The sequence below is a fragment of the Anguilla rostrata genome, chromosome 1 (genome assembly GCF_018555375.3).
Source record: "Anguilla rostrata isolate EN2019 chromosome 1, ASM1855537v3, whole genome shotgun sequence".
Taxonomy (NCBI): Eukaryota; Metazoa; Chordata; class Actinopteri; order Anguilliformes; family Anguillidae; genus Anguilla; species Anguilla rostrata.
Window position 1 is genome coordinate 10,721,495 of NC_057933.1, and position 23,076 is coordinate 10,744,570.

The following is a 23,076-nucleotide window of genomic DNA, read 5'->3' on the forward strand; positions in this document are numbered from 1 at the left end:
TTAATCGCTGGGCAAATAATACAATGATGTAAACCCATTCGGTCAGTTTAGCTGCTTCTTCTCTAAAGATTCCCACCTAAACGTGTAGCATATTTTTTAATTAATCAAAAAGTTAAAAAAATGAGAGAAAATAACCTCTTGAACTTTAAACTGCACCAACAGTGTGTTACAAACGGCCAATCAAATGTTCTGAAGCCCGACTGACCACAGAATGTAAAGCAGTCCATAAATAATTAGGTGGAGAAATGAGCATTTTTATTGCCCTGCCCTGCGCTTGGCTAGAATGGAAAAGCTCTGTTAATTACAAGGAGACCCATTAATGGCCTGAGTGTGTGATATCCCACCATGACACTTTCATCGTGTTTTTAATATCTTACCCTAGCATAATGCACACACTTACACATAACCACACACACACACACACACACACACACACAAAATGCATAGAGGTATACATCCCACACAAATGCGCACAAAATCACACACACAAACACACAAACCCCAGCACGCATGCACAATCGCACAAGCTTAGACACACATACACTCACAGACTCACTCACACACACTCTCTCTCACACACACACACACACGTGTGCACACGCACACAGAACACATAGAGGTATACATCCCACACAAATGCGCGCAAAAACACAAATGTTCTCACAATATCACACAAACCCCAGTACGCATGCACAGTCGGACAAGCTTAGACACACACACACACACAGACTCACTCAAACACACACGCACACACACACAGTGTGAAGGCTTCATGCCACGCCGTGACCGCGGCGTGTTGTGCGCTAACGGTATAAACGCGGCGCCTCTCTCCCCTGCGTGCGCGCGCGGCTCGCGCCGCTGTCTAAATTACACGGTGTAATGCCCTCTCCCCGCTCTCCTCCGCCGCGCGTAATGGCACCCGCAGCAGCTGAACTTCGCAGGGCCGAGGCCCCGCGCCGCCGCGGAGGGCCCGATGATGATGATGGATGACTTCATCAGCGCCGAGCCAGACCGCGATGAATTAAAGACGCGGGTCGCGGGGGGCGAGGTGTCCTGCAAGCCCGCGCCATGCTAATGAAGCCGCGGAAATCGGCCGAGGCTGGGCCGCCCGCCCCGCGCCTCGCCACCACAACGCGCGCGCCGCCTCCTGTGTTTTTATTTTCCTTTATGCTCACGGAAAAAAGGCTCGCTCCTACGGAAAAGGCTGCCGCGCTTCTTCCTCCTTTTTATTTTCTCCATGTTTATTAAAGCGATAAATCTTTTTTTTTTTTTTTTTTTTTTTAAGATCCCACATTTAATAAAGGGACCACTTAGCAATCCGCAGAGATAATTCTTTAAATATTAAATAAGCCTTTGTCAGCTTTGGCTGTTTTGAAGCTAATGGCATTCCATGGAGCCTTATTACAACCTTCAGCTGAGCTTCTCTAATATTGTCCTATTTGCTTCATTGCATTATTTAATTATATTATTTAATATATTTTTCAAATTGATTGCAATCTTATTTGCCTCTAATCCCAGTGACTATTTTGTAATAATAATAATATTCACGGTCCCAACAAAAATAATCAAATATAGGCATGACATTTTAATATGTATACAGGATGAATAAGATTGGCACATTCTAAATAAAAATATGTTGCTGTTAATATTATTATATTACAAATGACATTCAAACTGAGCATGTGGCGGAAATATTTTTTTCTTTAATGAAAAAGATATTAGAAAAATAAACACAATTTATTGAAATTTGACAATTGGAATTTAAGATTTGTAAATGCTAGCCAAATATGGTGAACTACAAAATTATTAGTGATATATTCAATGAAATATGGAACAAATGTCATATCAGCTTTAATTACAATATGCACTCTATGCATCTCTAATCTGACTCAATTATTACCATTGGGCAAAACATACGATAAGCACAGGAAACACGCTATTATTGGAAGTGCTCTGAAAATGAGCTTTGAGTGCATTATGGACACAAATATTTTAAGAGATTGATAGAGCCAAGCAGAGCAAGTTCTGGCTTTAACAATGTGCTCTCTTTCTCTTGTGCTCTCCCTCACTCTCTTTCTCTTTGTGTGTGTTTTTTGGTGGGTGGGTGGGTGGGGGTGGGGGGGTGGGGGGTCTGTTTTGTGTTTGTTTTATTTTCCGAGGCCTGGGCTCTCATTGCTTCCTGACAACAGGGAGAAAACAGGCAAGAATGCCACATGACTCACCCTCCCAGGCCAACTGCCTCAGACCACTTTCCAGCACAGAACACACACACACACACACACACACACACACACACACACATACATAAACACACACACACACACACACACAAACATACACATACACATACACACACACACACATACACACATACACACACACAAACATAAACACACACAGACGCACGCACACACAAATTAGAAAACACACCTATTTACAAACATATTCTCTCTCTCTCACACACACATTCATAAACAAGTGCACATGCACACGCATATTCGTACACAGGCACAGACAGACACACACACACACACAATCACACACACACGCACACGCACGCACACACACACATCTAGCAGCCAGGCGAATGCCGCGAATAACTTAGCTTAGAGCCCTGCCTCTCCGGGTTCTGATAGACTACAGAGCAACAATTACAGCAGCGGGTCGCGGACGGCCCCAGCGCTTGTGTCTTCAGAAATAAAACAGTTATCATTTCATACACTTCAAAGGCCCGCTCCAGACCCGCCAGCCATGCACTGCTATTGTGCGCTGGGGCTCCCTGGCTGAATTCAGTGCTGCCCCCTCAACAATAGCTGGCTCCACTCCTGCTCGCTCTTGGCTCCGGTCCAGTTGCCTGTTTGCTTTACACCATTAATTTATGTTCACTGAGGATGGTGCAAGGTTCTAGAGCAACTTTGGCTATCAATTCGCCTGCCAAGCAAACTGTTGCCTGTGAAGGGGAGGATTGAAAGCCCTGGGAGGATCACCAGAACATAGCTCATAACAGTAAACATCCATAAGGCTAAAAAGCAATCATTTCCACCACCCGCTCCTCACCCCCCATCCCCATGCCAGGCGCATACACACACACATAAACACTCACACACATACACACACACACACGCAAAACCACATGCACACACACTTACACACACACACACGCACACACAGGGGAAGAAACCACAATCGCAAAAGACCCAAAAGCGAGCAGCCAATGAAATGGAGAGATGATTTATTTTCCAGGAACCTGTCCCCCTCTCTCTGTCCCCAGTCCATCACCAGACTGCCTATACTTTACTCTGCAGTGCATGCTGGGACTGTGGTGGACTCCTACTGCCGCTGACACCCTGCTCCCCTTCGCCCTGGACAGGAAACATGGCTTCACACAGCGCTGCATCAGTGTTAACATAAAAAAAATGGAACGCCAATTACTGTGTGCGCAAACACGAGAAACATGTCAGAATTAGACACGGTGTATTCAGGTCTGCTTCTTTGGCCGGGAAGCAAACAGCCAGGAGCAGAGGATTTAAACGCAGGCAGCAGAGGATTAAAGAATGCAGCCCAAGCAACTTCGGGTTGAAAAAGCTCCAACCGCTTGTGTTGGTGGCACCACCAGCCACCATTTCTTTATTTTTTTTTTACCCTTCGGTTTTTATTTAATTGAAATGTGATACCTACTCCTTCACGGAGCCTTAGTTACAGACTGCTGTCTCTTCACAGCTCCAAGCAAGGTCCAGACCCCCGCTCCTACGTTCTGCTTGACTGGGGGAGTCTTTCAGAATCGACAGCGATAGAGGACAGTAACATTAGATCAGGTTCATCTGAGACTACACCTTGCCCAAGACGGGGGCCCAGTCGCCACCCTTTCCCTGCGGTATCAGACAAAGACCCCAGTCCTCCGTGGGGGCGCGGGGGGGACGGAGGGGGCGGGGTGCGCCTCGTCTCTCAGGGACAAAAGCTCCCTGCTCTTCCGGGCCGGGGCGCAGACGTCGCCCGTGGCCATAAAGATGAAGCTGTTTAATCATCAGATCGAGTTCAAGCCTCTCTGTTCCTCCGCCGCGGCCCGCCACTTTCAAGGGGAGGGAACCCGATACCTGCGCCCGTGCAGAGGGCTGAGTCGCGCCCGTCCGTGGGGTCCGCCGGCTATCCACCCCGCGCTCAGCACAGTGTGGAGGAACGGCCTGCTCCTGGTCTCTTCATTTTAAAAAACCAAAACAAAATTTTGGACACTAAGTCTAACTGGGTCCTATATGGTTGGAATACGGCCTTGTTTCTCATTAGATCTGCTTTGTTGTTCTGACAGGTTGACTCGCAGCTTTAAAACCAACCACATGTATCTGCGAGATTACAGGTAAACTATCAACATCGCACAACATTCCTTGTTTCATGACTAGCATTGGCATTCGTGTTTCCTCTCCTGGATTCCAGTCTGACAGAACACTGCCTGTGCTATGACACCTTCCTCTCTAACTGCTGCGCTGCCTAAGCTGTTGCCACCGGCAACCGGTTGCTGTTGTTCACTCTCCTATCCACAGTTCCACCTGTGGTGCTACCAGCAGGGAGATAAGCGCTGCCTCGGTGCTTCGACCCAGGGGCATGCCAGAGAGTGGGGGGATTACCCTCCCTGCCTCCTGATCCCACACCTTGCCACTCGTCAGTATTACCCACCATAAAGCCATTGGGAGCGTATGCTAGCACACAAACTAGCCCGTCCACTGGATAAGCATCAACACTCATTTAAAGGCCTGTGCACACATTGTAAAGCAGTGAAACTCCAACCAGGCCAACAGGATAAATCAAACATGAGCAGAGGCCAGGGGACATAGACAATTAGGGCCTGGTGCTTCCGAGCCTTAAAATGGCACGCCCCAAAATGAGCGCATAGTGGACCGGCACTGGTGGCAATAACCACAGGCTAAAATCTAAGCGGGCCACTTAAAAAACTGTTAAACTCAACTCAGCAAATGGTTCTCTATTTATAACACATTTTACAACTCTTATGACAGTTGAGAACCACACACACACACACACACACACACACACACTCTCTCTCTCTCTCTCTCTCTCTACCCAGCGCACGCACGCAGAAACAGGAATCTCAGCTGCAGAACGGTGACGATTCTATTCTGTGCCTGGAATGAGTCGATAAGTCTGGGCAGAATTCATGAGCAGCAGACCCCAGTTCTCACATGGCACACATATTAGACCATTAGGCATCTAACTACCTCTGAACAATTCCACCGCATTATCTCTCCAACCCCCCCCCCGCCACCCCCCTCTCCCTGGGGCACAAACTTCCCTCCGCCATACTTTTCATATATTTTGTCTGCATGAAACGGATCGAGTTATTACACGCCGGCAGATCAGGTCGGACAGGAATCTCCTGGCTCCTCCGAGAAGCAGCTCATAAAGCCAAGAACAACAGGTCAGCTAATGCGAAAACAGCTTCGTGCTCTAAGCCGCCTCTCCAAGCCCAGGCTAAAAGGGCTTTAATGCCCGACGCGAGCGGCGAGGGCATTCCTGATCCGCAGCCTCCTTTGTGCTTCATTAGAGGAACGCGCATCGGAAGGGGAATGATCTCCAGCATTCCGACAGGTTAATTGGTGAACAAAAGCCATTTGTTTGTTCACAACAAAGGTCATTATTGGAAGCACCACTTGACGACTTTTGTTTTGTTCTTTTTTTTTTTTCCCCCAAAAGTGCCCTATGAGTGTAGCTAAATGCAGTCCTTTATTCTCTCCCAGAACTCCCCATATTTGCCGTAGACCGGTAGCAACAACAAGCATCTTGAGGAACAATGGGCCCTCACAGGGCGCAGAAATCGGCTGCATTCCCACTCCAAGCCCTGGAGGCAATTTTGGAATGTCAAGGCTGTTTTTGAAGTGTAATGTCAATTTTGTAATGTCAATTTTTAATGTCAAAATTAAAGCCAACAACCACGGCGGCAACAAAAGCCATTAAGGAGAGTACGGCTGCCCCGGACAGCTGCACGGGTCACCGGCTGGTTGCTAATGGCGCTAAATGTGTTGAAGTCAACCATGTCACCTATTTAGCCATTTTTCAAGAGGACTGAACTCCGCCGGACGGGAGCCGTATCCACCGTAAGGGAAGCTCTCACCGGAAGCGTACAGGCGTACGTTGCTTAGCGCTTAGCGCCCACCATAAGGAGACGGTGGTGAAAACCGCTGCGACGGTCAAAATGTTTATTCATCAAAAAATAAAAATTATACGCACTTTGCGTAAATCACGAGGAGCCCAGCCGTTCAAATATTGCCACCTCACCACTGTAACGTGGCAGGTATGTCTGTAGCAACTGGGGACACCATGTAACTCCTGTTTCTGGCTTTCTAAAAACTCACGTCTTCAAAGAAATTCCACATGGTGCCACACGCAAGTCCAGAATATCTCTCGTCACTCGGCAAAGGCCCCAGCGGTATATTGCTGTAAACTGACAAGCGACCCGAGGACCTGCAGATTCTTAATGTTCCAGGGACAAGTTGTAAGGAGAGTTAAAATGCCTTTATGAAGTGTAAAACTGTAAAGGTGGGTGGGTGGGGGGGGGCATACACGACACCACAGGCCAACCTTAAGTGCATTCTATTCTGGTTTTCCCCAGCGCTCTTACTGGCACTCAGTCTTGCCCCTCAGCAAGGAACCTCAGGGCCCTGCCGACCTCTGACCTACCTGCCCCTGCCCTGCTATTGGCTCCCGGCGTGTTGCTGGGTTTATCTGCTTACAAGGCAGGCAGGAAGTTGTTTGCAGCCCGAAGACCCCTGGGGAAAATGACCAACAGCGAGCCCCACTTACCACGATTAGAGGAGGGGAGGGAGAACTAAAATCAGAAACGCGGCTGACCTTTCCGTGCCAATCGTTTTCTTAACTAATGAAACGCAAAGCCTGCGAGGACAGAGCAGCCCTGGCGTCCCCGGCCGAGGCCCGGCGTCCGCTGCGGGGGAATCAGGCGGGAAGCGGGGGAGCCCGTCAGGCCGAGAAACTTCCTCTGGATCGGCAGCGCTACCTCTCCACCGCTGCGGCGCTACCCACCGACGCCTCATCTGCAAGAGCTCTCTGGAGTACATTAAAGCATCCTACCCGGGACGTCTTTATCGCAAAAGTCTTTTAATTAATGCTAATTTATATACCTTTCCATTAGGGAAGTTAATGAACTTTTCAGCGTTAATTCCTACCGCACATGTTCATTACCGCACCCCCCCCCCACCCTCCCGCCCAGTCCGCTGCTCCAGTGGAGCCCGGTGCCACAGTGTCAGGTTCTCCCTGCATTGCGGGGTCAGAGGGAAAAGCGGGCGCTTTTCGGGGGTCCTCTCAGGGAACCCGCCCAGCCTCGGACAAGAAGCGACACGCACGACGCGCGGGGCTTAACGAAAAAAGGGGGCGCAGCGGCCCAAAACAAACCCAAAGTGCGGGGGGGAGGTCATTAACCTTTCAGGATGCGGGGCGGGCCGATGGCGGCCCGGCTCGGGGGGCTGCTGACAGGCGTCTGTGTTCTTTTCAACAGCTCAGCGAGCCCCCGCTTCAAGAATGTAACACAAGCGCCGGCCGCGGTAACCGAAGGCCCGCCCCCCCCGGCTCCCACCCCCCCCCCCACGCTTGCATCACTGTAAACCAGACCGGGCAGAGGTGTAAAAGACAGCTGCTATTTTTGCCCTCTCCCGTTCGCCTACCCCCCCCCCCCTTTTCACTTTGCCCTCCCCCGTTTTTTCTCTCGTTTTGACGCAGGAATAATTAATGATGCAATGGAGCTGAGACGGGTGGACTTTGACCGGCGAGGGTGGACTTTGACCGGCGAGGCCAGGCCCTGTTTTTAAGGTGGGCCCGGGGAGAGAGACAGTTCCGGTAATGCGCAACGTCCTCTATGCGTCCCACGGAGACAACAAAGAGCACTTTGGTTAAAGCTCCCCGGTCCCCAAACTCTTAACCCAGGCTCTTATTGGGATATCTCCATACAGAGGAAGATTCACAGAAACCTGTAACGCACCCCCTCATGCCCCCCACCCCCCTCACACACAGACACAGTAACTCTGTGCTTCACTCCACTCCTGTGCATCATCGCACCTCTTCTCTCTGCTCCATGCAAAGCATTACTTTCCTTTATCATTTATTTCTGCCTCTCGTGATGGCTAGGACTCGGGGGCTTGACCTTTGCGGTGATTGATGGTAATGTCTCAGGAAGTCATTTTCCCAACAGCCCCCCTCCCCCCCCTCCCTCCCCTCCCGCCATTCGACAGGGCCCGCAACAGAGCTGAATGCAATTACGACAAACTTTAAACTCCGTTTTCTACACGATGGTCCACGAGGGCCCAGGGCGCCATCCTAATTCGAGTGCAGATAACACTTTCTGTCAATGCAACAGAGACCAGGCCGGACCAGCTCGGAGAAGGACAGCGGGATTAGACGAGGGGTGGGGGGGGGAAGGGCCTCTTTTTTTTTTACGAAAAAAAAAAACCCCAACAATGGACATCTTGAGGCGAGGCTGCAGACCGCTCTAATTCCAGGTGCTTTAGGACATTTTCGGCGATTCCATTACTGTCAGTGGTTACGGGCCCCATTATGGCAATTACAACACGGCTCTAACGTCAGGAATGCTACGTCGCGGAATTGCTAACATCTGCGAGGCGCGCACCGCGCGTCGGAGGGCCGCCTCAGCTTAAACACACATCTTTTACAGTCGCCGCTGTTTGCTCGACGGCGCTCGCCGCGTTTATTTACTCAATTCCACTCAAACTGCGACGAGAAAAGATCCCTCTCTGTTTGAATCCAAATAACTTAAAATGATCCGTGAAAGCTCGCCTTCCTACTTCCGTAGGCTTCATTACTTTTTAATATCTGTGCAGAAAAAGGGGGGGGGGGAATCATAGGAGATAATCAATGAAATAGCAACAGCAGCCTATTAATCTCCAAGGGGATTCCTTTTTGATATATACACTTACACATGCAAACCGGGGACCAAGCGCACGCACTCATCTGCCTGGTTGGGTCACTTAATGAAACAGAGAGCTCCCATTTCCTCACACGCGTCTTTTTCAATAAAAAATGAGCGGGCTCGTACTTACACCACGAGGGAAAAAAGAGGATAGACAATGTAGCTTTTACCATGCAGGCCCAGGCTACCCAGAACAAGCTTCACAATATTAGTCTGAGACATAGCGACCATGTGACCTCTACCACAGAGTGTCGAGGGACTCAAAGGATCCTCACTACATACAAAGCACTTTTTTTTTTTAATGGTAATGGATGACCATGAAAAAATACAGAATGGTGTATATGAGGAGAGAGTGAGAGAGAGAGAGAGAGAGAGAAAGAGAGGGATAGGGAGACAGATGGAGAGAAACAAAGAGAGAGATGCAGACAGGTAGGGATGTGTTTTTGTTGGGAAGACTATATGAAGTGACCCGTGGTCAGAGAGCCATGTAACTGGAGCTAACCCCGGCCTCTATGATCCCTTCATTCAATGTGCTGAACAGCCACCTGAAGACAGGATTAAGCATTGTGACCGTCCCCAAAGGTAACAGAGATACACCTTCAACTCCAGGGACTGAAATGCATACTCCCAATTTACATCACGCATAGGAGGGGGAACAGCAAAGAAGTTTGGGGGGGCATGTGTGTGCATGCGTGTGTATGTGTGTTTGTATATGTGTGTGTGAGAGAGTGTGAGCGTGAGTTTTTGTGAGCGTCTGAGTGTGAGTGTGTGTGTGTGAGAGAGTGTGAGTGAGTGTGAGTGTGGTGGTGTGTGAGTGTGAGTTGTGTTGGAGTCTGTGTGAGTGTGGTGTGAGTGTGAGTGTGTCTGAGTGTGTTGTGGTGTGTGTGAGTGTGAGTGTGTGTGTGTGTGTGTGTGTGTGTGGTGTAGTGTGAGGTGTGTGAGTGTGTGTGTGTGTGTGTGGATGTGTGTGTGTGTCTGAGTGTGAGTGTGTGTGTGTGTGAGGGTGTGAGTCTGTGTGTGTGTGTGTGTGTGTGTGTGTGTGTGAGTGTGAGTATGAGGTGTGTGTGTGTGTGTGTGTGTGTGTGAGTGTGTGAATGTGTGTGTGTGCTGGGTGGGAGTTTAAGGCTAGGTGGGCGGACTGGCGACGCGAAAGGGAAGAAGGAGACCAATAAGAAGATGATCACAGGTATTAGCCGTGCCAAAGTTTCCAGCAGCAAATAAAAAGCGTGCATAAGAGGATTCTGGGGGATGGAGCGCCGCTGAGCCCTGGGGGCCGCAGATTTGTGTCTTTATGTAAATCAGCGCCTGTCACTGCATGCGTGATTCACGGCTCTCAGTGTGCTCTTCTGTGACGAATGGGCCCCGCTTAATTTGGCAGTGATTATGCGGGCTGCTGGCCCTCTAAACCCCTTTGAACTTGTAATTGCCGCTGGTTTAAATAATGAACATTAAGGGGGATTCAGAAAAGTGTGGATAATTACAGGTTTTCTCCCCCCCCCCCTTTTCTTCGGCTCTCAATCCAGGAGATGAAGAGGAAGAGGAGGGAGAGAGAGAGAGAGAGAGGAGAGGGTCTTCTGGGGTCTGCAGCGAACCCTGTGGCACCACTGTCCTTTATTTACATAATCGTACAAGCTCGTTTTACAAAGTTAAGAAAAGGGTTTTTTTTGTTGTATGAACCGGTGTTCATACAAAAAAACCTGGGATATAACAACCAGACAATGCCAATCAATATTCACACAGATCCACATCTGTAGCCAGGGCCTGTTCCAGAGCAGGATTCAGTTTGTTTATTTCCTCATTCTTCTTCCGTCTGATGGTTCTTGATGGAAGACTCATATGCGTCAGTCTGTGTGGTATTTTGTGTGTTGTAAATACTCTTCAGGAAGTTCCAAACTGAACATCTGAGGACTAGATTTCAGTGAAAGCGACGCGTGCGTGTGCCAGGGGTCATGTGACCTCTGAGGCACTCCCTTCGGAGGAGGACTCACTTGTTACCTCAAGGGAGGCGGCAGAAAGGAAACCACAACAAATTGGGCGGCCTTGTTTGTCTTTTTCAGCACACACACGGTTACAATCAGCAGCCAAGGCAGACTTCTACACTTTGGGGAGGCTTTCTTTTTACAAAAAAAGAAAAGAATGGCAGAGCAAGACTCGATACAGACGGAAGACAGACATGGCTTTACTTTACAGGGAACTCACTTCCTTTACAGGGAACTCACTGTGAAGTTTTGAAGGGGTGGGGGGTTGGGGAGGGGAGGAGAGAAATGGAAGATAACAAAAGCAGCGAAACCAAAGGAAAAAAAAATAATAACAACAATCACGCAACAAAATGGCAGAACTGAGCTTCAGCACAGCCAGGGTCCCATGACAAAGCAAAGAGAGAAAGTGGGTCTGTTTTTGATTTCTGCTGTTTTCTCCCCCCCCCCCACCCCCGTTTGCTACTTCCCTGTTTGCTCTGTGCCTTTTCCCCCCCGCATTTCCCTTCTCCTGGTGTGAGATGAATATCAAAGGGGCCAGGCTGTTTGTAAGCCTCCAGCACATAACACCATCTCAATGGGACGGTCTCAGATCCTGCGTCACCACGTGCTAGCCTATGATTAATGGGGAGTCGTATCGACGGCCCGGCCGGGTCTCTTCCCAGAACCCCCTCTGGCTCGGCAGAGGGGATGGGGTTGAGGGGGCTGTTGGTGCTGGTGGTGGTGGTGGTGGTGGTGGGTGGGAGGGGGGAGCAAGGAGGCGAGGGGAGGGGTGAAGGCGAGACAGAGGGAAAGGGGAGACAGGGAAGCACTCGCGTGAGGATTTACCCGCCGAACGTTTGGCCGGGGCGAAGGTGACCCCCCCCCCCCCCCCCCAGAATCCCCAGCGCCAGCTCCCCTGCTTTTCCACAACAGCGCTCGCCGTCCACCACCTCACCCATCCGTTACATCACCCCGGTGTCAGGGGCAGAGAACCAGGTCGGCTCCTAGTTAACGGATCGATATGATCGCTGGAGAGTCGGGGGCCTGGTTATGCGCGAGGCCGAGGCCGGTGAGGCGTGCAGGCCTGGAGTCTCCGGCACTCCCTGCAGTTCATACATCTGATTTCGCAACACAGGCCCTCTCTGTTAGTCTTTGGCACGGGTCACAGGAAACGAAGCCACCTTTGCCAGGACAACGGGGCCGAGGGCTCACTTCAGTTCACCGTGTTCTGCCTCTCTGCTGGCAGAGCCTACCCCCCCAAAGGCCATCGGACCTCCCCTCACCTTCCTTCACCTTTCCTTTCCTCTGTTCATCCTGACGGGGCCGGCGGGTTGGGGCGGGGCGCGACCGTCTCCCGGCGACATCCGGGGCAAATGCTGAGGCCGCAAACGCCGAGGCGTGATCCAGACTTACATATTTTCACTGCCATTTTTTTTGGGAGGGGGTAGGGGGGGGGGTTTTGGGGCCTTGTAATGGCAGATCAGCAGCGATGCCTTCGCACCCGAGTTCCCGAATTGGGTAATTACCTTCTAATGGCGTCAAAATGGGCTGTAAACATCCTGTCAGAACGCGCCGATTTTTACGACCTCGTTGAAAGTGTTAAAAAGTACACATGGGGCATGAGCAAACTGTGGAGCGGAGGGGGCGCCAGGAACAGCTGCACGAGAAGCCGCGCAGAGCTCCACGGGTCCCGCAACGCGGCAGGAAAGTGCAGGAGAGATCGGCGCTCCCGAAGAGTCATCAACACTTTGTTCGTTTTTTAAAGCGTTAAAGTGAACCCAAACGTGTTATAGCCTCACAGCTAGCCTACCGGTTTCTTCCGCACGAAAATAACAGAACAAAATACTTTTCGATTAAAAACATACAACCGGACAGGGCACAAATGCTACACGCATATTCTAGGAGACAGATAGAAAAATACTTTAAAAATTCAAACTTAGCAAAAAAATTTTTTTCAAAGTCAAATATGCCAAAGAAACTTCCATGCCCGCCCATTTCCCTCCAACACCTACTGTTTTAAGCACGTTGCACTTAATTTCTATCACCACCACACTGCTCACACCCTTTGAAGTGTAATTATGACAGATTGGGATTAAGAGACAAAGTGAAAAGGACTGACGTTGAGCATGAAATAACTCACGGCTGTTACATTCTAATGCTGTAATAAATCTTTGGGACTGTTTCAGACTTAGGCCTTGCGTATTGTAAACAAGGCTTTGTCAATCACGTTTCCACGACACCACACAGGGAAGGGAATTAGTCCAAACTGTAAAGGATTTGACATGAAGAGAGCCGATGTGGTTTGTCATATAATTATATAGCCTACAAAAAAAAAAGAAGTTACTAGATATGGGCTTCTAAACTTTCCCCTTTTTTTTTTCTTCCTGCAGACTCTCCCATTTAAAACAGGGGAAACAACAGCATTATCCTGAATATTAGTAAACATGATTTATGACGCAACATGACTTATGGCAAGTGTAAGTAATCGTGATTTATGATGGCGGATAATTTTATACTTTAGTTCCAAAAAAGAAATAGGGGAGAACGCCGCGTGGCTGTTGTGCTTCCCTCCTCGCGGGTTCATTAGTACCCCGCCAGTGCGGCGGTCTCTGGTTTCCCTGATTCACAGCTTAATGTGAGAAAGGGAGCGGAGGGGAACAGATGGCGGTCAGAGATGACTTGTGTCCCCGTCCCAGGGTTGCCGGGGCGGTGCGCGTCAGCGTGGGGGTCTCTCACAAAAGGGACCGACCAGACCAGACCCCGCCAGTAATTACCTGAGAGTTTGCTATTTCCAAAAAACACAGATCACCCCCCCCCCCCCGCCCCAGCCCCTTCCTCCCTGACCTCCTGGGGTTTGGCTTTGGTTCTGGGTTCGGTTCTCTGTCGCACCCCGACGCACGCGCACAAACGCGGGCTCCCGCGCTGGTCCGAACGCGCGCGCTCTCGCACACATGGCCGTGGCGATGAACCGCGCCGTCGCCTGGGTTGCCACGGGTGACTGGAGTGCCGACTTCCCGGCTCGGAGGCAAACGAGCTCATGACAGATGAGCGTGTGGGCCCCTCTCAGCTCTGAACCCTGGTGACCCCCCGCGAACCCCCGCGAACCCCCCCCCCCCCCCCCCCACGGAGCACAAAACAACCCCACCGGAGGCAGAAACAAAATTTTTAAAAAAGCTCAGCGCCACATGCGCACACAGAAAACGCAGCCCGGGGAACGAGGCTGGCCGGCTCTCTGGCGAGCGGGGCGAAAAAATATGCAAAAGGAACGAAACAAATGAAAAGCACACACAAAGCGGGACACATGAGGCAGAGCAGGAGTTCTGTGCCCCGGCGCCCAAACCGATAGCAGATGTGTGGCACCAGCTTAATGACACTGACAGAACAATACACACGGATTAGGAGGACACAAACAGGCCACGACAGAACAGGGTAAATGTTTAGTCTACTCAAACACAGGCCTCTTTTGGGAGCAGCGCACTTGTTTTTCGGTCAAGACAAACATCCGTTACTAGGGATAGGCCCGCAGCGCCCATGTTAGGGGGGCTGACCTGCTGTGCGTTTTTCGCTTTTATTTTTTTTTCCCAAGGACAGTTCAGCCGGGGGATCCCAGGCCGACCTGGAGGTGACTTCCCGTCACCATGGAGACTAATGTTCCACTGGGAACAGTGATCGCTGGCCCTGCATCTCTCTTGCCCCCCCTGGCCTGCTAATGATGTTTGTGGTGTGATTTGCTCATTTTGTCACAGAGTGTGCCGACACATCATCACCATCATTACCCTTAACATCAGACGAGGTGATATCGTTAATATTATCAGGACTCGTATTCCCGTCGTTGCAATTATCGCTAATGTGGATTTTTTTTTTTTGTGTGTGTGTACAACTTTTTTCATGATTAATAATGCTATTTTTTCTAATCATTTTTTAAAAGCAAACATGTAGTATCTTGCCTCCCTTTCAGTGGTCCCCCATGGGAGCACTTCACCTGGCTTAACAGCTTAGCAAGTCTTCCCAAAACACCCCAGCAGATAGCAAACCCTGGCGCAAAAAAAAACCCGAGACACTCCAAACTCCAAAAACATTCTCTCCCCTCCTCCTATGGCCGGCCCGCGCGATATGAACTCACCCGGGGGAAAAAAAAGAGAAGCCCGCCCCAAACTGCACAAAGATCCCTATTTATTTTTGCTGGTGTTTGAGGTTTACGTTGCTGAAAAGATAGGCCGTCCCTGAGTGGTATCTTTGTATCTGAGTGCTTCCTGTTTTCATTGCAGTGCCGACCCTTGTCTTCGCGGGGCAGGAGGGGGCTCTGGAGGAGGGAAGCCGGGGCACGGAGAGGCTAATTGAGAGGACTGAGGGGCTTGTCTACATGAAACGGTGGGGCAACCTCAGCCACTCTGAACAAACCCGACTCTTCCCCCTACCCCCGCTCCGCCGTCTCCCTCCCGCTCTCTCTCTCCCACCCCCCCCCACCCCCGCGTCTTTGAAGTGCAGCGCTAAAATTTGCCCTAACAGTGAAGTTTACCTTTCTGATAACATAATCTCCCCGTAGTATTGAAAAGCTTATACCAACAATCTGGGATTTCCCTCTTTCCTTCTGTGATTGGACGGTATCCAGGAAGAGAGGAAAGAGAGACAGAATCCCTGGCCCTCTGGTTCCATCTTTTTGTCAGCTGATCTGCGGAACAATTTGTCCGTTTAACCGAGATGTTAAGAAGATGCCAAGTCTTGTTGTTGGTGTTGTGCAAGACAGATGTGAGTATTTTTTTTTTGGTAAAGAAAACACCACAAACCCAACAGTCCTAGCCTGGCCCACGGTGAGATTTCTCTCATGAAAGTGTGGGGTAATGGTGCGACGGGGAGCGCGGGGAGGGGAGGGCTCCAGATTTTGTTATACTGAATCCAAAAGCTAACAATTGTTACTGTTGGCCTGTGTTGTTTTTTGGGGGGGTTCTTTTGAGCTTTTCAGAATAGGTGACAATGGCGAGAGGTTGAGAACATATGTAGGGAGACCCCTGTGGCTCGTGGAAAAGTTGCTCCATGCTGGCCGGGGCGTTTGAGAAAATACAGCCCAGCTCCTTTCTATTCCCCCACAGTTAATGAATGCGTGAATGCCAGAACGCCGCAATAGGCCATTCAAGGGCCAAAGTCCCCTCCAATTCCCCCTGCACAAACGCATCCTGAAAATGGAAAATGCATTTGCTTAACAAATTAAAATAAAAGGGGATGGGTGTGTGGGGTGGGGGGGGGGGGGGCTGGGTCGGAGGGAGGTGGGGAGGGGGGCAGGGGGATAATTCAATTAGTCCCTTTTTTCTAAAAAATATAAAGGTAGGTTAAAAGGGAGGGATTAATGCTGGTACAAGTCCGGCCTGAGCTTTTCACAAAAGGGACAAATAAAGATTTGAGAAAACATCTAAAAGCAGGAGAAGTAATAAAAGAGGGGGAAAAGGGGGTCTTGAAGGCTGTATTTCCATGAATGAAAAAACCTGAAAAACTGCTCCTGGACAAAATCTATGGGCTTTGCTCACTCTCTCTTTCTCCTTCTCTGTCTCTCTTTCAGTGCAATTTTAAAACAATTCTATAGAAAATTGGCGGAAAGGCTGCAAAGCTTTCTCTGATTCATTCTCTCTTTTTTTACAGCGAGCGCTGAAACGGTGAGAGAGAGAGAGAGAGAGAGAGGGAGGCCTGCGACGGGCATTCCTTCAGTCGCCAGGAAAGACGCCTAATGATCTCTCAATAAAGCAAGACATTTCTGCTCGCTATGAGCCGAGTAAATTAACTAGCCGACGTGTGTAAAAAAAAAAAACAACAAAAAAAAAAACACGTGGTAGGTGGCTTCACAGAGGCCTCCAAAATGGATATTCCAACCCCCCCCCCTCCCTCCCGCTCCCTCCACATCCCCCACCCCCCCTTTTCTAAACTACTCACGCACCAAACCCAACCAACCAGCCCCTCAAACTTGTAGCAGGAGAAAGAAGGAAAAGAGAAAAGAAGGAGGAGAAAGGAGGACTCTCTCTCTCTCTCTCCCTCCAGATTAAAAGCGCTTTACAGGTTGCGAAATCTCCAGCAGAGGTGATGTAGCAAAGAACAGCTGTGAAGTAATTTTGATAATGATGAGAGCAATAAGCGCATGGCAAGGTTCAGGGCTTTGCCGTTGCAGCTTCAGTGCTCCTGAATAGATAAAAGTGATTAAACACTCCTGATTATCCCTGACCAATATGTAATGGATTTACAGCCCTTTCAATTAGTCAGTATTTGCAGGGCCCTCATTATTTCGTCAGGCCCCGGGCCCCGTCTCACTGGAGTGGCTTTGGGCGCAAACTGGGTACGGGCGGGCACCTGACCTTCTTATGTGGGAAAGCAGCCCACCCCTTGTCCCTCTGCTTCTCCTCCTCTCTCCCCCCTGCACCCCCGACCCCCGCCCCCCCTCTCCCCGAGGTTAGGGACCGCCACGGACAACCCCCCCCCCCCACCCACCCCTGAAATCTGACCTCCTCATCAAAATCAATACACCCCAGCCTGCTAATAATGTCCTGACACCAGAGGGGCCGTAGGAAAGGCTCGACTGACTCTCCCTCTCCCCAGCCCCGCTGGCATGCTGGCCTCAGTATGTCACCTCTGCTCAGTGACTCTTGTCTAAGCCTTTGAATACCCCAGCCCCACTAATAGTCACACAGACACACACACGCACGCACGCAACATGTTCACAGGCACACACGCGCATTCTAGGACACATTCTCCTCCGCTGGGGAAATTCCCTTCCAAACACGAATTGAATGGATGTTAAATAAACTTTGGTAGCCTGTAAGTATTTCGTCCAACTTTAATTTTAGCTCGGCGAGCCAAATCTGTAATTGTCAGATGCAATTCTGATGAAGAAAAGGGAAGAAAACACAAACAAACGGGCGAGTGATCTCTCCATTCAGCTCCACAACCTCTTCCGACTGGGAGAATAATATCACTTCTCACTAAACCACGGGTCTGAATTTTTACAGTTATTAATAGTAAGAATTTAAAGGTACACAGTCAGTTCAGTGAACCAAGCAAAAACTATTTGCAGCTTTAGAACAAGCAAATGCAGCAAATGTACCTGAAATGTAGCATTTTCATAATTATTTGCCAATTGCACAAAGAGAACTGCTTGATCTGCTTCAACAGCAAGCTTGAAAGTTTTTCAGAAAAACTGCAGCAACTCCTTATTTTTAGTTTTCAGAGAACAAGGCGCCCTTGAAGATTAACAAACACACACGCATACACACACACACACACACACACACACACACACACACAGATACGCACACACAGATACACACAGGATGTATTGGACCACAGATATTGCTGCTGCTGTCTGCAGAACACTAGGACATGTAGCTAAGGCTCCAGACTGGGGATTGTCAATGAATGTGTGACTATTTCTAGCTGGATGACCACAGTAATTAAATACCTTGCTTTTCAATATGGACTTCAGTCACCTAGGTTCTGAGCTATGTCTTTGAAGAACACACACTCTCTATCACATTGTTCTGGAGGCCTTTTGCTTTATAAACCATACTTTAGCAGAGAGTCTCTTTTACAAAACCTACTTGAGCCAAGCTGTCACTGGGGCGAGCGACAAATAAACAACCCTGCAGCATGAGAATGAAAGTCTGTGATGGACTGCTGGCGCTGCTAGGTTATGTATCGCTGTTCACGCTGATCTTGGACACTCTTCAGTTAAATAAACTGGACGGCGGAATGAGTTGACCTGGGCCATCTCCGCCGCTGACAGGTGAGTGACAGGTGGGGTGGCAGAAGCCAGATACGGCCCTGTCTGTGGCAGGTGCGCGTGAGGACCGGACCGGGGGGAAAAAAGAGAGATTGGGACTGAAGTCGCGAGCCAGAGCTGCGCTCTTACCGTGAGGTGCTGGAACAGCCACGCCCTCATGATATTCGTCGCTACTTTGGGGAAGATGCCGCGCTTTTTCTGCCGTTTTTTGTCCTTGTCGGGGTCGTCGTCGTCCCCCGTGCCCGGAGAAGCCACGCTGTTGTCCAGACCGTCCCCTGTGAAGAGAGAGAGAGCCACAGAGGGGAGAGAGAGAGAAAGAGAGAGAGAGAGGGGTGGGGGGCGGTCAGATTCAGCCATAAATCAAAGCAGGGTCATCCCCGAGAAAGGGGCCAATCAAAAAAGAGACGACTAATGACTCTTTGTTTTGGTTAGCTGGGCGGCACAAGGCTCGTAAAAAGGCTCTCCTTCCACTCCAGTTCAGACAGGAGAAGAGGGGGAAGAAGAAGCGGAGCGAAGGAGGGAGAAGAAGAAAAAAACAACAAGGCTTCGTCTCCCAAGTTCTGAACTTGAGCTTTCTGCCGAGCCTCATGTCATTAATTCAATTAGAATCGCATGCTTGACATAATGTAATGATTTTTTTAAGGGGGAGGGGGGATCAGGAAGAAGGGCAGTAGAAAGCCAGCCTTATGAAGATATATAAAGCGCACACACACACACACCACAATTGTGCAGCATGTGAACTGGAGTGGGATGTGTATTGGGGTGTTTCATTGTTGCAGTTCGATGCACATAATGGACTACAGACACCCCCCCCTCCCCACCCCCTGCCCCCCATCCACCCACCCCCTCATCCCTCCCTAGCTTCAACCCCTCCCCCTTCTGCCAGGAGATTTGCATGACAGGACATCGCTGGCTTCCCCTGCATTAACGTCCATCATAATTTGATTTCAAGAGGAAGCGTGCATATCAAGGCAGGTTGCTTCCTTTAAACTGAAGTTTCCATCCCTGGCCCTCTCCTTTTCCAGGCTTTTCTCCGGCATTAATTGTGCATTAGCAAAAATGATTTACTTTTAACAGTCATAGTTATTTTTTCTTGCCCTGAGGCAAAAATGCCTTGAAAGCCTTCCTTGAGGGCATCTAAATTATGTATCTGAAAAACTCCTCCACTAAGGCATAGCAGGACCCCTACTTTCTTAAAATTCATTCTTGCATGTCTTCCTGTTTTTGGGGAGACATCAATCACGGGCACCTATACAAGCCATATTCGCGCATAAATATTTGAACTAATAACATTAAAAAGGGGGAAAGAGAAAGGATCCGACTGGTGGCGTAATCAAATGCAAAATAAATGAAGAATACAAGGACAGCGCAGAGACCTTCCCTCCTCCCTCCCCTCTCTTTCCCTCCCTTGTTTCTCTCTCTCTCTCTCTCTCTTTCTTTCTTCCCCTGCTTCTCCCAAGCAGTGTTTTCCTTCCACATCATTAGTGCGGAGCCACACGAAAGGGGAACACAGAGAAGTGCCGAGCTTGCGTTCCCCGCTGGAGTCTGAGGCGCTCGGGGTCTCTGAAGGACATGCGGGAATAGGGAGCAGGACTCCCCAGTTTTGTAATTGAAGAGCGGGCATTCATTAGCAGCCAATGCCATAAATCCCACACTAAGTAAAATCCTTGTTGGGGAAAGCCTAAAACAATAAGCCCTGGCCTAGCCGTAGCCCGAGCTGGATGCCGCACAAGCTTTCCCGTCAGCCGAAAGCCCAGGGCGCTCGGGCCGGCGCTAATTTTCCCCGTCGCGTTGAACTTCAACAACAAACAATAACAGAGCTCACCCGGGCTGGCTTACGCTCAGAGCTGATCAACTTTTTCTTTTTTTTTTTCTTAATTTGGGTTGCCTTTTTTCTGACCCCTCTCGCCCGCCCACCCCCCCCCCCCCCCCCCGCCTGCCCCAGCTCAGCCAAACCCCCTCCCCTTCCTTCGGCTACCCCGGGCCGCGGCGGCCGCGAAGCCGCGGCGGAAAGCTGGCAGATTAATGATATTGATGTTTCCATTTTGACTGCAACGCGATAGCCTCCCCTGGCTAGGCCGGGGCGACCCGCTCGTATTTACCCACTGACCTGTCACTTCATTACCCCACCGCCCAGGGGGCTCTCGCTGCGCCCCCGCAAGGCTGAAACAGGACTCCCGGAGAGGGCCCGGGCTTCACAGCCACCTCCACACGCACACGTACTGTACATGCGCACGCGTGCTTCTCACTCTGCCTCACACGCACACGTACGCACACGCGTGTGCGAGCGAGCGAGAGACTGCGCTCTGAGGTAAGGGGGGGGGGGGGGGGCGACCGAAAGAAAATGAGAAAGCCGGCTAAAGCAGGGGGAAATAATCACAAAAAAAGAGAGAGAGAGATTCTTCTGGATCTGAGGGAAAGAAAAAAGAAAAGAAAGAAAGAGAGAGGGAGAAAGAGAAAATGAAAGAAAGAAAGAAAAAAGAGAACTTGCACAACCTCATTACATCTAAGGAGAGCTGGTGATTTACACCCACCCCCACTCCTTTCTTATGTGCCAGAGAAGGAACGCTGCAGGGCAAATTGTCCCAAACGCTAATGGCTTCTGACTGTTCCCTGGCAACTCTGCCATTTTAACCTGTGTGGATGTGCACTCCAAAAAACTGGGAAGGGGAAGCGTCCCATCATCTGTCCATGTGACACAGATGGGGGAAGGCTATTAGGAGCCGGGCGGAGGGCCTCAGGGAGGAGAGGTGCTGGAGTGTAGCCCCAGGCAGTTTTGGAAAAGCAGTGCCCTCGGAGACAGAAAAAAAAAAAAGACAGCCCCTCTCTCCCTCTCTCCCTCTCTCCCTCGACTTAAAGTGCTCACAATGAAAGTATGTGCATGTTTTTGTATGAACGGAGGAGGGAAAGAGCAGGCGGGCTGGAAAAATGACCTTATGGTACGAAAAGCACCATCGCGCACACACGCACACGAAAATAAAAATTAAAAATTAAAAGTGAAATACGAAATGATTCCATCTCCAATGGGTGGTTATTAAAACTGCATTCGGTTATTTCCCTGTCTACCCATTTTAACCGGCCTCCGAGCTGGTTATTAATGCAGAATATGCAGCAGCAAATACGAACATAAACATAAAATGCACATTTCGTAAAAACCTGCGTGGAGTTCGCGGCGCTTATAATGAACGGGGAGGCCGCATGCAGCGTGCGCGCGGCGCATTGGAAATGCAGATGGCGGTGTGAATTAGTATGTCGAACGCAGGCTCCTGCGGGCTCTGATGGAGTCGGGGTGATGCAGGTGAGTTGGCCATTATCAGAGCCCGCAGTGTATTGCCATGGGGCATCATGGGTAGTGGGGCAGCCGCGTGGCGCGGTGGTTAGAGAGCATGCGACCGCAGGCCCGTGGCCCATGCGGGCGCGCAGCAAGGAAACGAATGCAGAAAACGCATTTCATAACCACTGTGCCGCTCCAAACGACTCAGGCACCAGCCCGGGAAGCAGATTTTTTAACAGTTAAGGTTTCCTCTGCCCGGGCGGGTTTTTTTGTGCAAGGTGTCACAGACAGGAGCCCGAGCTTCTGCAGTGTATTCCAAGCGTCTCCAATCAGGGACGAAGAAAAAACACACAAGGGCAAACTGCTCACATTCAGCCTCTTATTAAGGCTGGGATTCACAGCAATTCACAGGACAAGGTGTGACAGGTCTGGCACTATTAGTGCAGAGCAGTTTTCCCACACTCAATAAAATGGGCATCGACATCGCAGTATGTGCAAGTAAATACACTCTCTGAGGAGCAGGGTAATGTCAATGGTATGCAGCAGCAGAAAAATGGAAATTCAGGCCATTCCCTCAGTTAAAAAGGGATTTTTAATGCGCTCGGTTTTTATATAATGTTACGCATCAACTTTTTTTGCTCCATAAAACACACTACCGGACACAGACCGAGTGCAGAAGAATGATTAAAATTCAAAGCGCTCTATTCTTGTCCGGTTACACAAGTTACTGAGAACTCGGAGGAGAATTTGCAGAATCGAATCGTCACTTTGTGACCGGGCGGTGGATCTGGCGTTTGTTTCAGGGTAATGGGGCGTGAGCACAAAGGCAGCGCCCCTTCTTTGTGGTGACCTATGGAAGCCGTAGTTAAAGTGACTAATTACGGGGGCCCCCCCGCGCCCCCCCGGCCCCCCCTGGGCCCCCCCGCAGGGCCACGCCGCTCAGGCATGTTCGCTGAGACTCTGTATCAGTCAGAGGGGAGCAGGGGCATGGCCTACTGTGCAGTGCCTCCGCTGGTAAACTGCCAGCAGCCAGGGCTGGGGGGGCGAGGGGTGGGGTGGGGGGGGGGGGGCAGGGGGGGGCAGGAGAGGGACAAGGACGGGGCCAGAACGACCCCGCGTCTCCGGCCCATTTACCTTGGGCTTC

General features: G+C 50.2%; 1 protein-coding gene across 6 annotated transcripts in view; it reads right to left on the reverse strand.

Annotated features, from left to right (window-relative positions):
* meis2a (Meis homeobox 2a) overlaps window positions 1–23,076 on the reverse strand; it is a 78,180-nt gene that overhangs the window by 27,434 nt on the left and 27,670 nt on the right. For all 6 annotated transcript variants that reach the window (XM_064321720.1, XM_064321736.1, XM_064321727.1 and 3 more), the window contains exon 8: window positions 18,788–18,933. In XM_064321720.1, coding sequence (XP_064177790.1) covers window positions 18,788–18,933 — 146 coding nt within the window. The remainder of the gene's footprint in view (window positions 1–18,787; window positions 18,934–23,076) is intronic.